The 16,440-nt window shown below is 31.2% G+C and overlaps 2 protein-coding genes across 2 annotated transcripts; one reads left to right on the top strand and one right to left on the bottom strand.

Annotated features, from left to right (window-relative positions):
* Positions 1 to 168: 168 nt before the first annotated feature.
* On the bottom strand, positions 169 to 2,916 carry LOC112726916 (uncharacterized). The gene is made up of 3 exons (XM_025776479.3): positions 2,726 to 2,916; positions 2,105 to 2,235; positions 169 to 711 (listed from the first exon to the last, which is right to left on the bottom strand). The coding sequence occupies exons 2-3, from the start codon at positions 2,217 to 2,219 to the stop codon at positions 326 to 328; spliced, it is 501 nt and encodes a 166-aa protein (XP_025632264.1). The 5' UTR covers positions 2,220 to 2,235; positions 2,726 to 2,916; the 3' UTR covers positions 169 to 325.
* A 721-nt stretch (positions 2,917 to 3,637) lies between these two features.
* On the top strand, positions 3,638 to 6,871 carry LOC112726915 (uncharacterized). Its single transcript, XM_025776478.3, has 7 exons — positions 3,638 to 3,843; positions 4,614 to 4,694; positions 4,818 to 4,931; positions 5,124 to 5,402; positions 5,520 to 5,633; positions 6,407 to 6,479; positions 6,591 to 6,871. Exons 2-7 carry the CDS (start codon positions 4,629 to 4,631, stop codon positions 6,626 to 6,628), a joined length of 684 nt encoding a protein of 227 aa, XP_025632263.1. The 5' UTR covers positions 3,638 to 3,843; positions 4,614 to 4,628; the 3' UTR covers positions 6,629 to 6,871.
* Positions 6,872 to 16,440: the final 9,569 nt, after the last annotated feature.

The following is a 16,440-nucleotide window of genomic DNA, read 5'->3' as shown; positions in this document are numbered from 1 at the left end:
ACGATGAAAAACTATGCCATTTGAGTTATAAATTTTGGGTGGGGCAGATAATAGGGCATATTGGCCCCATCCCCAAACAAAAAACAATCAGGTCGACCCAAATCCGCTCCATTTAACATGGGGCGGATAGAATTGCCTTCCCAAAATACAATCTTGACACCACGGATATTTCTTAGAAGTTAAAACCATAAAAACTTCCCTCTAATTCATATGTTTGATGTTTCACACTTTCAAGATACTAAAAACAAATCTTTTTCATTACAACAAAAACCACAGATGATAGTGAACTTTTTCTACATGATGAAGTGGATTCTACCCTAGCAAACTAAGAATCAAAACCCGAATATATACCACTTTCCCTCAACAACCTCTTCTCTTCTTCAACATAACTTTTCCCTCTACTTGCCTGACCAAGTTCCCTTTTCCTCTTTTCCTTCTGAGAGAATGAAAGATTCTTCTTATCGTTCCGAGTCTGAACAGTCGCCAGCTGCTCTCCAATCGATATAGCCTCTCTTGTTTTCTGTCGCTGTTCGTACGATTCTTCAGTTTCCTTGTTGTCACGCTTATCTCTTCCAGTGGACCAAGACCAATCCTGCTTTGTGTCGCCTTCTTTCGGCGGGGGTACCCTCAATACCGACGGTCCACCTTTATATCCATGCCGCCTCAGAGCTTCAAAATCAATTGCAGCACTTTTCTGCTTCCCAGATTTTCCTGCAGACATGTACAGAAAAATCATATTGCAATCGACATAGTGAGCAAATTTCAATATGTCAACTTTTTAAAAGCACCAAGTATGAAGCAATAATAATAATATTGGTTACGGAAACTAGGAACTTCATGAACCAACAACACTCACCAATCGTGCTAAAGATCCCAATGTTTCTCATTTAAGTTCAATTGAAAATATCTAGGGCAAATTATACGAGCCTCTCCCCAGGTTTCGTGAAATCCAACTTCTTTCTAAAATCACACATTATTGATTATCCTATCCATAGATTTGAGTAGTAATACACTTGATACTTTCGTATTTTTTATAATATGGTACTAAGACCCTATAAACAAGACAGTAACCTCAGAAAGGTCAATGTCACCTAGACAAATAGATGAGAATCACGATGAATTTCGCCGAGCCTGAGTGAAGGTCGTCATAATTTGCCCAAATATCGATTATTCTAGAAGCTAAAGAAACCATAACTGGAATCACATTTGTCATAGTTGATTGTATACTCACATTTGTCAATCCTTTTTATGCCGGTATAGATCTCAATCAATTCTTCTAAGTTATGCTATCATTAGGTAATGTAACATTTCATGACATGGATCACGACATTAGGTAACGTAACATCCTCTGGAAGACCATAATTATATAGTCATCAGTAATTGCTTGGTATGCAATTATCCTCAACATTATCACTAGATTATTAATCACTATCCACATTAACAAGAAACAACCTATCTGACAATGCAGCATCATCAAATTGTGCAACCTCTCTTCCATAAATTGTCTCTCAACCATCTCTCAACTTTAGGGTATGTTTGGTTAGAACATACCTTAAGAAATTCTACTCTATCAGTTGCCAACAACGATATGATCATCAAGGAATGTTCCATTTTTTGTTTTTGTGCTCGGAAACATTCAAAACAAAACCTGAAAGAACCATATCAAGGTTTCACAACTAGAATGGAAGTTGATACACATGTTAGTTGAAGCAAATATAGAGAATAAAACCATGAGATACATTGTGAATAATATATATGTTGGGATATCTATAACCGTCACACAGCTCGAAACATAGCTTTTGTACATAATCATAACAACCATCTATGTGCATTGCCACATTCATCTTTCAACAAAACTAGGATACTCTTCAGAATCTACTCCCTCCATTTCATATTGATAAGTCGGTTTTAATTTTTCTAGTATGCAATATGTACAATCTGCACCTATCATTCATTCAAATCGACCTTTTAGTTTGAAATGAAGGGAGTCACAGTGTGACACATAGATTCAGCCTAGATACAATCTGCACCTATCATTCAATCAAGAACTTTTCATAAGATCAGAACTTCATCATACATGTCACCAATTCATTCAATCAAATACCTTTTGATTTCTTCCCACTGGCTTCATTATCGTTGTCAGAGTCGGAATGCGAAGCCGGCGACTCGTCACCCGAGGAGTCATCATCATCATCACTCCATGGCATTGTCCTCTTCATGGTAGGTAGAAAATCACTGAAAACAAATAAAGGGTGCTATCAAAATGAAGAAATATGAATAAAATCTCCAAAAGTTTGATACAAACAGGTAAATCAACCAACAAGAACACATTGACAAAATGTTCAATCACAACTAAAAGCAAGCAATTAGCAAGTAATACAGCTAACTAATTATATGCTCACAACAAATTATATACATCAGGATGAAAGAAAATTAAAAAGTATAACTAAGAAATAAATAATGTCACAAAATTAACAGCAACTGAGCATGGCATGCCACATAAGCAAAGAATCCCATGAAATTTAACAGAACCCACAAACCCAAAAGCCCTGAAAATTTTGCAGCAATAACAAAAGAAGAAACTTTGGTGTGATATTTTTTAAAATAATAAAAAAAAATATTTTTTGAATCAAAATCAGCATACATAGCATGGGTTTTAGGGACAAAAATAAGAGACGAAAAAAAGGAAGAGACAAAGTGCGAGAAGAACAGAACAAGAGAGTACCGTGAAAGGGGAAAGAAAAAAAAAAGCTTCTATGGTTCTCTAAATTTCTCTGGCAAGTGGATCAGCTACTCTTATCATTTTGATATTTTGAAGATTTCAGCTCCAGTCATCAAAGGTTTCTATGCTTTCTAGGGATTTCCAAACCTTTTTTTTTCTTTGTTGCTCATCTATGATTTTTCTTATATATTTTTACAAAAATCATTTATTAGTAGGACTTTTTTATTTTTTATTTTTTATTTTTTATTTTTTTGGGTATGTTTTAATGGCTAATCATTCGGTAAAATTTTATAATTTTATTTTTGGATGAATTATTTTTTAAATGCTTAAAGATATAATTGGTTAAGATTCAATTTATAAAATATAATTTATTCTCCCTAAAATTTTAGATCAATTATATTTACCTAAATTAAAAGATATCATTTATACAATAAATTACATAAATAAATAAAGTGTATGCCTAAATTATCCAATTATGATAATAGATATAATTTCGATTTAATTCTTAAAATTTTTTTATATTATGATTTTAAATCAATAAATTATTTTTACAAAATTTGTATGATTTTATGATTTAAATCTTATTAAAATTTTATATTTTAAATACTTAATTTATTTTTTCGATTTCATATAAAATTTCGATTTTTTATTTTTCTCTATCTTACTAATTATAATATTTTCAAAATAGTTATATTTTAATATTGTATTTAGTGTTAAATATTAAAATATAAATAAAAATGTTAAATAATTTAGTTTTTATTTTTAGAATAAATATTTTTTTATTTTTTATTATTTGTTTGGATAAAGCGATTTTTTATCTCTTCTTTTTTTTTTTTGGGATTGGAGATTTTTCATTATTTAATCATAAAAAAATAATAGTTAGATTTATGAGATACCAAAAATACCTTACATAAAAGTTAAATATACCAAAAATGTCCCTAGCTTATCTAAAATGAAAAAACTAAAGTCTAAAACCCTTCTCTCTCTGTTCCCCGCTTGTTTGTTCCACAGCCACCAACTGCCAAGTGAGCGTCCCTGCTGCTCTTCTCCCGCCACTCCTTGACGCCGCCGTCACCGTTGGTCATCGCTCTCCTTCCACCGCAACCGTTACATCCTTCTCTGTGAGTTTCATCTGCTATTTTCCTTTTAACTCTTTCAGCGCTTCACTCTCTTGTTCCCAAAGCATACACACAATGATGTTGCCTTGCTTCTTTCCGTCATCAAAACCCTCGTTTTTGTGAAAACTAAAAAACTTTACCGATTTCAACGTGAAACGCTACCATCAAATTTTGCCCCCTTCGGACTTTTGTCAACCTTAATCCCTAAATGTGAAATGCTATCAAATAGAATATGAAATTTTGTATGGAATTGTTTGTGGTCCAGTAGAGACTAGAGATGTTGATGCAGTTTGTCAAATAATTTGATAGGATCAATTTGGAAGCTGTGGTATTCAATTTGTAATCATGGATTGTCATGCTATTAATATTGTATAAATTTTTTACGTAATATGATTTTGTATCAATTATACAGTCCGCACAATGATGGAAAAAAAAAACTGATTTATACAAAGGTTATTTATTTCATTTTGATTATCTCATGCTGTTTAAAAAATAATTGTGTGTGTAACTATTAAAATATAATATTTTATTTCATTTAAATAGTCATTCCAAATCATTTAATTGAATCAATTCCGTTAGTATACTGAGTTGTTTCTAACATCAGAATTTAATTTTCTCACATATTTAACTTTCCAAACACTGTCAGTTAGTTCTTCAAATTGCTTGTTTTTGTCATTGTCTCTTAACTATTTTCACTTGAATATCATCGTATTCAAATCAATATCGTAACTTTACCATTTCTATACCCGATTTTCCATTTTGTCAAATTGAAGGAATTTTCTACCATAATGGAGGAGACTGAAGCTTGTGCAAACCACAGCCCGCTCGTGCTGTTAAAGCAAGGTGCTGAAGCTGTAAGTGCTAATATTCGTCAATGTCATATTGTCAACTTCCTTTATATGAATTTTCAAAAATCCATCCATGTCTGATATAGTTGACTTGCTTTTTGTTCTGTTGATTTTAATCATTCTTTGTAGAGGGTTTTTGAGTCCAATTTTGTGGGGAGGAGGTCTGTCATCAAGGAACGCTTCTCAAAGAAGTATAGGCATCCAACTTTGGATACTAAGCTTACCCTTAGGCGCTTAAATGCTGTGAGTATCACGATAATTTCATTATTTTCTGTTTATGTTTATTATGATGCCCCGGAATTCAGTGACTTGGTTTAATTCATGTAACTGATGCCATATGGTGAGAAAAGGTTTAGTTGTATTACTATTTTCTGTGCTTTTTGGATTATTTTGACATGCTATCCTTTTACCAATCAAATCAATTTGTTTGAACAGGAGGCTAGGTGCATGACCAAAGCGAGAAAGCTTGGGGTTTGTACTCCTGCACTCTATGCCGTGGATACTGTGTTGAACACTTTAACTTTTGAGTATGTTGAGGGCCCTTCCCTCAAAGAAGTACTTCTTGAATTTGGGTTGAAAGGTGTTGTTGAAGAGCGGCTTGATGATATTGCTTCCCAAGTTGGTGATGCAATTGGTAAATTGCATGATGGTGGCCTTATTCATGGTGACTTAACAACATCAAATATGTTGCTGAAGAGTGGTACCAATCAATTGGTGAGTTGTTTTAACTGTCATCTCATTAGGACTATTGTTATTTATAGACTCAAGTTATGTAATTATGGAAAATATCATAAAACTGATAAAACATAACTCAACTGTGTTTTTATGCAGGTCCTAATTGACTTTGGATTGAGCTTCACTTCAACTCTACCAGAAGATAAAGCTGTTGATTTGTATGTTCTGGAAAGAGCTCTTCTTTCAATGCATTCGTCATGTGGGAATGTGGTAATTCATTATGCCCTTTTTCAATAATCTTAACTTGTATGCGCATATGCTGCAGATTAGAAGTGCTATTGTTTGTGTTTGATGTGCTTCAAACAAAATGGTGCTGTTAGAAATATTTCCAGTTGTGAATTGTGATTGCAGGCTTATTATATAGCTTTATGAGAACTATAAAAGTGCGCACACAACAATGTCTATTAGAATTTCTAATGAGTCATCACTAGTTTCAATCTTGGGGTTTTTATTTATTTATTTATTTTTAAATTCTTAAATTGTATTTGGCTTCTAAAGAGTCTGTGACATATATTGATAATATATATTACTAGTTGGGTTGTAGCTCCGAATGTGAGATATGAACTGAAACCAAGAAAAAATAATAATGCCTCAGCAGCTAGGTCAATGCATTAGTCCAAGTACTGCTTAATCTCCTTCTAGAATGACTGCCTCTCATCGATTACTTGCACAAGAGTGTGTAACCCTGACTTGGCAATTAAAACTAAAGCCTAATTTATGATTAGCATGATAATTAACCGAGTTCAAACATGCGGAGATGGTGAGACATTCCCAAGATGCTCATGCTAGCTGAGTCAAGATTTCCAATGAGGGACTATAGATTGTTATTCTGTTCTAATATATAGCTTATTTTATGCTGATCTAATATTCTTTGTGCTTGGTTTCTTTTATTGAAAAAAAAAAAAGCTTTCTGCTTCATCAAACAGAGGAAACAAACAATATTGATTTCTCACTTAGTACAATCCCATAATCTTCCTCGACAGATGGATCGGATACTTGCTGCATACCGCAAGTCATCAAAGCAGTGGTCATCCACATTGAATAAACTTGCTCAAGGTATCAACTTCCCTCTTGTTTGAAGTTTAGATCCCCCCCCCCCCCCCCCTTCTCTTTCCTCTTTGTTTTCAAGATATGTTACTTATAGTCACACTTAACAATTTACTGTAGTGCGACAAAGAGGGAGAAAGAGGACCATGGTTGGATGATTCTTTTTCAATAATAGTTTCCTTGCTGCAGTAAAAGAAATATGTTTTAGCAATGTAATGAATGTTACTAATGTAATTTTCTTCTGAACATAATGTATTAGACTAGAAGTGTAAGTTATTAGGTGAAGGCTCAGGAATGGTATCATTATTATATTATCTCTGTAATATTTTCCATCTTCACTATGAACATATCCACGGTATTTGGAATAGAAATTCAAAGTCACATTGCACTTTTAGTTGCCATCCGTTTGAATGGCTAAACATACCCAACTAACAAGTCAAAACCATTTTAAGAATGGTACTGACTGATTTAAAGAAACTTGGGAGCATCGTTTTGATTATGTGGCGAACTAGCTATAGTTCTACACCATATGAAGTATTTTGTGTGCACTTTATGCATATTCTCCTTTCCACACTGTTTTGGTGTTACACATCTAGATGTGAAAAATGATTTGGCTCACCTCTTTGTTGAAGATCTTACAATTTATCATCTTTTGCAACTTAGCCCTTGTTCTCTAAAATTATCATTTTATCTTTATACTTATTAAAATTTAGATTATTAATCTCAACCTCCATTTGACTAAAATTACCCTCTACGGACTTATTTGAGTTTTAGATAACTTCTAATAAGCCAACTTTTGTATTTTACATCAAAGACCTCAAACGCTTCTAAAATTATAATTTTGTCCTAATAGTATAACACTCATATACTAGTTTTATGTTATTTACAATTTGACCCCTAATTCTAAAATAATCCTTAAATCATCCATGTTTCATCAAATTCATCAAGAATTTACACATAACTTTAAATGATCATTCAAGCATCATCAGTCACACCATTTCACTTCCAATTTATCAATACATCCATAAATCAACAATTAGATAAACTAGGTAAAACGATTCTTCTTAATCCTTAGCTTAATTCCAAGTCTTTTAATCAATTCTTGATTATTGAAAACCACCAGTAAAACCTTTGACGCTTGAAAGCTTTGCCACTTAAATGAGAAGTTATTGTGTATAAATCAAAGGTGGTGGAAGAAATAGCGAGATTAATTAATAAACCATCTACATTTTTGTTGTCTTATGTGTCTTTCTTCACTTCCATTCCTCAATGAGCCTTCCGTCCTTGTTTTAGGAAGATGGGTTTCCTTCATAAATCAACTTGGAACATTTTACTCTTAGACTTTATACATAAATATGGTTAGACACTTCAATTTCAGATGATTATGACAATATGATGGTACTTTTCATATGCAAGACTTTATATTATAGCTGTTGTTATCATACATTTGTTTGGTCCACTGTTATTCAATGTATTTCTTTGAGGCTTTTGGATATCACATGCAAATAGGTGAGTTTACCATACTCAGATAATTAAATCTACCCCTAATTTTTTGTCCCTCAAGGTTTCATTCTTATATCCACATGCCTCCATGTGAATTCTAATTTTAGAGAAGGATAGTGGTCCTTCAAGAAAAGCACATATTACTGTCCCTGAAAGGCATTAGTTTTTGTTTGATCACCAATGCTTTTGCATGATAATAGTTATACCCCTCTTGCTTTGGCAAAATATGATCACATATTATCCATTTATAAGATTATGAATTTCCCCAAGTCCAATCAGGCTTAATTTAGTTTGATTTGACCTATTCAGTTATAGCGAAATTCATTATTTCGATTGTTTGGTGTGACAGCTAGCGATGTGTTTGGTTTTCATTTTCATATTTTTTAGTATTTTATGAAGGAAAATAGTAAAATCAGACAATGAAAATGAAAGACGAATTTTATTTTTCACTATTTTTTTTCTTTACAATATCCTAAAAACAAAATGAAAAACACAAACCAAACACATTATTGATGTTCATTAATGTATCATTCCATTCAAATTATAGATAAATATATCGTGTAAGAAGTACAGACACATTATTAACTTGCTTTGTTTATGTTAAAGACACAGGTAGTATTTATTTTGAGGTACTGAGACGGAGACTGGAAGGCTGAGATTTAGTATTATGTTTGTTGGCCAGAGACTGGTACTAAAATTTCAGTTTCTATTCCCAAAATTTCAGTATTTTAGTACCTCCAAAAAGTGGGGACACAGCAGACTGAAATTTTTAGGGATAGAGACGGAAACTTTAATAACATTTTATACCTAAAATACTCTCATTTCAATTAATTAATTCTAATTTTATCCTTTGTGAAAATTAAATTAGAGTTTCATTCTTATTTCAGTCTCTATCTTCCACTTTATACCAAATACTAAGACTTATTTCAATTTCTGAGTTCCAAACGCTACCTAAAACTAAACGATACTCGATTGACACACGTCTTTTTTACATCTCAATTTTTTCAAGTTCATAAGTTTCCATATTCATATCTCATATCTATGTTGGTACCACTAAACCTATTGATGCATATTGCAGGGAATTGAGCTGATGCATCAATACATTAATGCTCCTAAATTTTGTTTAGTCATTACTATTTCCTATAACTTAAACTTTGGTGGTTATATGTCACAACTAAGATTGTCCTACTGCAATTAAGTGTGGTCCGTGCATGAAAGAGATATGAACATTCAGATTATCCATTATGTAATCTATATTAATGACCAAATCTGCCTCATTATTTTGATTGAGACAAGAACTGTTACATTGTGGAAAATTCAAAAAATTCCATTTGATTTTAGAGTCTTTGAGTTTTTGGGGTAAGGGTGTCCCACTAAAAAAGAAAATTGATCATGTGTTCAAATTAAATGTGTGCATAAGAATCAAGAATGTCTCTAAATTGTGGGGTAGCATGCTATTGACTGCTGCTGGGTCCAAAATCAGTGACACATGAGGATTGAAAGAAAATTAAAGGGCATTTTTGAAGCTGATTTTAGTTTTATTTTTTATTTTTTATTTCAATTGACAAGGAATTAATTAAAATATTAATAGCTCAAAATCTAATAGAAGATATGGTTTCACCATTTAATCTATTGACCTTTCCATGGAAATTATGCTAAGAATTGAATTATATTGCTACTTACAAAATTGCCATGTGTTCTATGTTAGTATGTATGATCATATATATGTACATAGTGATCTCAAGTTCTTACTAAAAAAACAATCATAGTTTATTGATAATAGGGTTTATATTATGGTGACAGAAAAATAAAAAGATTAAACATTCAAATTAATTTCTACAGAATTTTAAATCAAATACTTTATTTTTTAATAAATTTTCATTTTCTAGAAATTTTTGGAAATTACCCTTTTTAGACAGTTTCTTTTCCGTTTTAAAGGGACACTAATTTATTCTTATAATGATACTAAAAATTTGACTAAAATCGACGAAAAAACTAACCTATCATAAAAATTTATTAAAAACAAAAGTCTCTGATCTAAAATTTATTAGAATCTATTTGCATGTTTACCAAAATAATGGAAATAACTAATAGCATGTTTGGTTTTTCTTTTGGAAAGCTTTATGTCATGCTTTTGGAGATCTTAAATGAAATTCAAAACATTCTATAAGAAGAAGGAAGCAATGCTTAGTCAAGAAGCATAGTATGTTCCTAAGGAAAGATTTATGGTTTCTTTTTATGTATTGGGTGCATGGAAACAATGAAGCCAAGAATAAAAACAATGCTTCCCTTTACAATAATAATCCATAATATTGGTGAAATAATTTTTACCTAGAAGGTGACTTGCCAAATCAGGAAAAGTGAAATGCTACCCATATATCAATCTTTTTTCTAAGGAAAGCATTTTTTATGTACCATTTTTATACAATGTACCAAGTAACTTACCTCTTATAACTTTCAAGCAATTTGTTTTTATCCAGCACAACTTTTATTATTATTATTATTATTATTATTATTATTATTATTATTATTATTATTATTATTATTATTATTATTATTGTCATTATTGTTGTTATTTTTATTTAGTTTGTTAAAATTTACTACTTGCTATAAATGGAAATTCACTTGGTACATGCTTGTACTTGTTTAAATGTTAAATCAAACTGCTTTCTATAAAATACAGAAGATAAATTCTATGATATTTTTATTATGATATTTAAATTGTTTGACTTATTTTTAAAAATAAAAAATAAAATATTTAAAATAAAATATAAAATATTTAAAATTTATTAAATATTATTTATTTATTTTTTTTAGTAAGTTAGGCATAATATTAGAAGTATCATAGCACTCGAGATGTTAATAGTTTTGTATTTTTTATAAAAATATATATAAACTTCAGCTTGGTAGGGTTAGATAGATGCAATAAATTTTCTCATCAAACAATCCAAATTGTTGAGAATTATATACCATTTTGATATGGTAAAACTGTAAAAGAATCATGTGATGTAAACATTTTCCAAACTTTAACTTTAAGAAAAGATTGCTTGCGTGGAGTGTGATATGGATAGTGGCAGCAATTGATTCACAAATAAAATACCCATATAGGCCTCATGATTAAGTCAAAAAAAAATTTTTAATCTTATTTTAAAAAATAAAAGATATGAAAGTTTGGAAAAATGGTATGCAAAATTGAAAGGTTGTGATAAGATCTTTTGCCTAGTTGCTATTTTAATGAAATAAAGGGAAAATAACCAAAAAAAAAAAAAGTGAAAAACTTGAAAAAAATTTCTACCCCAAAGTGAAAAGTTTCACATCAATAATATCAAGCTTTCCCTTCAAGTTCTTGCCATCATCAATAAATAAATTGAGCAACAAAGTCAACTAAAGTGATTTCTTCATTGTGGGGGCATTGCATTGTTTTCATCTAAAAGCAACATTTATTTCATTTATTTCTCAAACCATATGATATGATCATATGATATCACATTAAAGGCTTCTAATTAATATATCTTATGCTGAATTTTATGTTAAGGTTTAATTTTCTTTCTGCTTTGCTTCACTTCAATGCCATTTGCTTCATTTTTTTTTCCCTTTCTTTTGCTCTACCAACTCCTTTTTTCTTTTCTTTTCTTTTTTTTTGATTCCAAACATCTAAAAAAAATATTTTACAAAGAGAAACAAGTTCTTTCAAATTCGGGAATGTGGTTCATTTTGTTTTTTACATATTAAACAGGTGAAAAATTAATATTATAAGCTTTTAATTTCATACCTTATTAATTTACTTTCCAATTTATTTGTATATGTTTCATAAACAAAGAGATACATCCAATCATAAGGCAACCACATAGAATGTATTGTAAATCATATAAATAAAATTCTAGTTTTATAATTAAGAAAAGTGATTAATAATATAATGATATAATAATTCTAAAAGTATTGAATAATGAAAAGGCCCCACATAAGATCTGTTTTAAGCTAAAAAAAAATAATATAAATTCCTTTCGCCAATAATATGTAATAAATTGAGACGTAATCATATATAATTTGTGTCTTTATATTGCTGTTTTTTTGTTTTCAAATTTTTTGAATTAAAAAAAAATAAAGTATTTTTTGTTTTTATTTTCTATTTTTATTTTTTTAATAAAATTTAATAAGAAATAAAAATTCAAAAAAAAAAAGAACTCATAGTGTCATATGACCTGGCTATGATTGATATGATCATAATTCATAAGTTAAAAATATCTTAAAAGTATGAGTGGATAAAGCTGGAGAAACTATATTGTTTCTATTATCCAACAACATTTAAAAAAAAGTATCTTTTGATAAAATTTACGGAATTTAAAATAACATAAAAAATAAATCAAAGTCTATTAATTAATGATTCCAACACTTTTTATAAAATCACACACACACACACACACACATATATATATGGTATTTTAAAAAAAATTAAAAGCTTGAATTCAAATGTGTGGATCACTAAGGATATTACATGTGTACAATAAATCTAGAGATGTACATACCTTTCATATTTTACCAAATTCTGAAAAAAAAAAAATAAGACAAAAAGGGAATTAAAACTAAAGATAATTTAAAATAACCCATTCTATATTTTTTTACCAATAATTTAATCTAATTTAAAATAACCGGTTTATTTATTCAGCGCATTATATTGTTTATTATTAATATCAAGGCATTCTTCTCTTTGAACATTAAAAACAAAATTGACATTAGATTTAAATTATTTGAATAAATATTTAAAAATGATTTCTTTATAAACAATAGAAAAACAGTTGAAAAGATATTTCATTACAAATAAAATCGTTAGTAATAATAATTATAATTGTTCATATCTGAATTTGTAAAATGAACTCAACAATACCAATCTATTATCAGTCAAGAGATTTATGCTACAATGACTAAGTCATTCATGAACTCTATAAATATCTCCACACTTCATGTATATTTAATTCAATTTACACTACATTCTGTTAAAAATCCTGCTGAGTTAAGAATTGGAATGTTTTACATGTACTTTCTTCTATTGTAGGCCCAATATCGTAATTTCAGATACTATCTCGACACGATAATATATATTTGAGTGAACTACTAATTCAATTTTTGTCTATTTTTTAAAATGAGTGACTCCTCAAGATAAAAATTAAACGATTTACTTTATTTTCTGTCTTTTATTTCTGTGACTCAATATAGTCTTACAGGTATTTTTTCATTAACTCTAAACGAAAAATGCTGACATGTCAGGTTCAGAAATGGATAGGAGTCTAATTATCTCTAAATTCAAATTAATTAGAGATTTATTTATCCTTATTCTCTAAGTTCAATTAAATTTAGGACAAGTTACAAAAATAAATCATTTGCATTTCAATTTTACCAGAATACAACATTTAAAAATTGTATAGACAAATAAATGCAACTTTCACATTATTATAAAAACCGCGACTGAGGACCAATGGATTAGGAATACATGTGAATCGCTAACCGTTAGAGGGATATAGCGGTTTACGTTTAAACACAATAAAAAAATCGCGACACTTCTCCAACGATTTCTTCACGAAGTCCAACAATACATAAACCGCAAAAAAGGTATAGCGGTTTATGCTTGATTATAATTTTAACTCTCCATCTTGTCGTAAATTCTATTCGTTCCGAGAAACTTCTGCATTAGCTTTCAGCAATTTGTCCATGTATGCAGGCTATCTGGTAAGAATGCATGCAAGAAGCAGGTGAAATTGTATTTGTTCCCAGTAGATGGTACCATAATTTGGTATGCCCTAACTTCTTATGTTTATCGATGTTATACACTTATACCCTCTTGCTTCTGAAATCGTTTCCTACAATCCCTTTAAAGTTGGAATTTTTTATGGACCAAATAAAGTAATGCTTCTGTTGGCATCACTTATCTCATATTATTTATTCCCCTGTGTAAAAAGATGTTAATTATTGCATTAGATGGTAGAGACAGTGATATAGCTAGCTTCTGACAGATTTGAAGCATATTCAACGATCAATATGATTTCTTTTTAGGTTTTTTTTTTCCCAATTTTTTTAATTTTCAAAATTTGTGAAAAAAAAATGCAATCTTGCTGCTAACATAGGTATTAATGGCATAATCATTTATCATTCAAAGATTGATTTATTTCATTGAAAAAGAAATTTCTGATAATTCAATTATGGATAAGGGACACATAGTTTATTATTAATAGTGGTGGTGGTGTTATTATTATTTGAAATAGGGATGAACTTTTATGACTTCTTTACTTTCATATCAAGCTTCACACTACAAGAAAAAGATCTATGGTCACGTTTTTTTCTTGCCACGCTTTAAAAGTGTAGCTTAAAGTGGTCAATGGTGACACTTTGTTGAGGGTGGCGATTGAATAGAGATTTGGCCACAATTTTTTTGCTACGCTTAAAAAGCGTGGCAAAAAGGATCTATGGCCACGCTTTTATGAGGGTGACAATTGGTTCGAGATTTGGCCACGCTTTTTTTGCCACGCTTAAAAAACGTGGCCATAGAGAGAAACAGGCACGCTTTAAAAGTGTGGTGATAGGATTTTGTTATAGTGATGTTTTAAAAGCGTGGCCGTTTCTTATAACTTTTTTGGCACGCTTCAAAAGCGTGGCCAAAAAGTTCCAAAAAAAAACTTTAACTTTTTGTTTCTAACAAAACCCTGATTCCCATTCCCCTAACCCTTATTCACGCAGCAGTGGCACCCCCGTCTGTCCCTAACCCTAATGTACTCCTCTTCCATCCTTCTCACGCTGACACGCAGGACGACAGCAGTGGTGGTGGGTTCGTTGTCGCTTTCATGGCGCCTTCACGAGTCCCAGCTACCGCGCTCTTCTCCTCCTCCTCCATCCTTCTCACGCAGGATAGTAGTGGCCGTTCTTCGCTGGCGCTCTCACTCTCGCTTCCAATAACACTCGTTAGTCAACCTCTCTCACAACCCCTCTGCCGGTGCTCCCTCCGCCAGAGAAAGGAAGAGATTAATGGCGACACTTGATTCAGATGCCAGATAATGCCTGTTGCTCGTGCTTTTTCTTTGCAAAAACTGATGGCTTCACTGCAAGAATGTCAAAGAAACGGGTAATCACACTATTCATGTGATTTCTTATGTAGTCTGTATTTTTGGCCCTTCAGGTGTGAACAATTCCAGTGGTTTTGAAACTTCCGTGTTTCATCCTTAACAATCAGCAGAAGATATTGATCGATTACATAATTCTTGATGGGGTCAATAATGAAGAGCAGCATGCCTACCAATCGGTACCTAGTTTCATATCTTAATGTATGCTAATTGTTTTGCACCTTGCATCTGTTTGTTTTTAAACTTGATCGACATTCCCAGTTATGTAATAAAAGTGTGCATATTGTCTCAACTATCTCGCAGGTGGTGAACTTAATACCTTTCAACTCTATTGGTATGTTGAGTCAATTCAAACCAACTACTGAGCAGAAAGTTTGGGCATTTCATAAAATTCTTAGAGGTATGTATAATATCCAAACAAAAATTCGGAAGCAGATGGGTCAGGACATAAGTGGTGCATGTGGACAATTGGTGGTTAATGTACCCGATAAGTCTCTCGGAAATGCCGAACCCCTAACAATCATAGAAGATCTTTTCATTTGATATGCCTTAACAAATTTAATTATAGTGCTGCATTTTAAATGTCTACTTGTGAATGTTCCTTTCTTTTGGTCTGCACAACCTTTCTTTTCTTTTCTTTTTTTGTTTTGCTTAACCCACCTGCTCACTTTGACTTTTATTTTGTTTTGCTTAACCTTTTCAAAATATAAGATTGCTTTCAATATTTTGCTTAACCCAACTGCACTACTTTTCCTTTCAATTTCACCTCTAATGGCACCACCACAACCCTAACCCTCTCTGTCTTTCGATGCCACCAAAGTCTTCCTCATCAACGCCTCAAATTCATTCCCACTTACACCAACACGGGACCCTCGCCATGTGTTGATGTCAATAACAACCAGTTAGAACAAGAAGAGCAAGATGATCTAGAGTTCCGCGTTGAGAAGGTAATATAATCAACAAAGTTAGTTTTCATGATCTTTATTTGACTTAGCATAATTGCTTTCTAATTTATTAGTGATGAAACTTTTAATTTGCAGATTATATATAGATGCCGCTTCTTGGTTATTTCTGGAGTCTTTGGTTATTTAATTGTGGAAATTAATCGTGAATCGGGTGACGATATTTTGGACTATTTAAAGAATTTCATTTTTGTTAATTGGTAGAGGACAAGCATAGAATTTATTATATATAATGTGACTTGTAATTTTAAACTCTTAAATTCCTTCCATTCTTTTATCCATATAAAAAGAGTGTCCTAGTGTTTTCTTTCTCCGTGGGACATATATATGGAGATGATGCTTTTGCCATTTGATTATTGCTATTATACTCTGGTTGAGAAATAAGAATTTTGAACT

The sequence above is a fragment of the Arachis hypogaea genome, chromosome 12 (assembly GCF_003086295.3).
Source record: "Arachis hypogaea cultivar Tifrunner chromosome 12, arahy.Tifrunner.gnm2.J5K5, whole genome shotgun sequence".
Lineage (NCBI taxonomy): Eukaryota > Viridiplantae > Streptophyta > Magnoliopsida > Fabales > Fabaceae > Arachis > Arachis hypogaea.
The sequence above is the reverse complement of the archived record's forward strand: the minus strand, read 5'-3'. Positions and strand labels throughout refer to the sequence as shown.

What these genes read in the sequence shown, in the direction of transcription:
- LOC112726916 (XM_025776479.3), bottom strand. Translation starts at nt 2,219, where the DNA reads ATGAAGAGGACAATGCCATGGAGTGATGATGATGATGACTCCTCGGGT. An exon ending in CAGTGGGAAGAAATCAAAAG is followed by an intron (nt 712 to 2,104) that starts GTATTTGATTGA and finishes ACATGTCTGCAG; the next exon opens with GAAAATCTGGGAAGCAGAAA.
- LOC112726915 (XM_025776478.3), top strand. Translation starts at nt 4,629, where the DNA reads ATGGAGGAGACTGAAGCTTGTGCAAACCACAGCCCGCTCGTGCTGTTA. An exon ending in CCCTTAGGCGCTTAAATGCT is followed by an intron (nt 4,932 to 5,123) that starts GTGAGTATCACG and finishes TTGTTTGAACAG; the next exon opens with GAGGCTAGGTGCATGACCAA. An exon ending in AGAGTGGTACCAATCAATTG is followed by an intron (nt 5,403 to 5,519) that starts GTGAGTTGTTTT and finishes GTTTTTATGCAG; the next exon opens with GTCCTAATTGACTTTGGATT.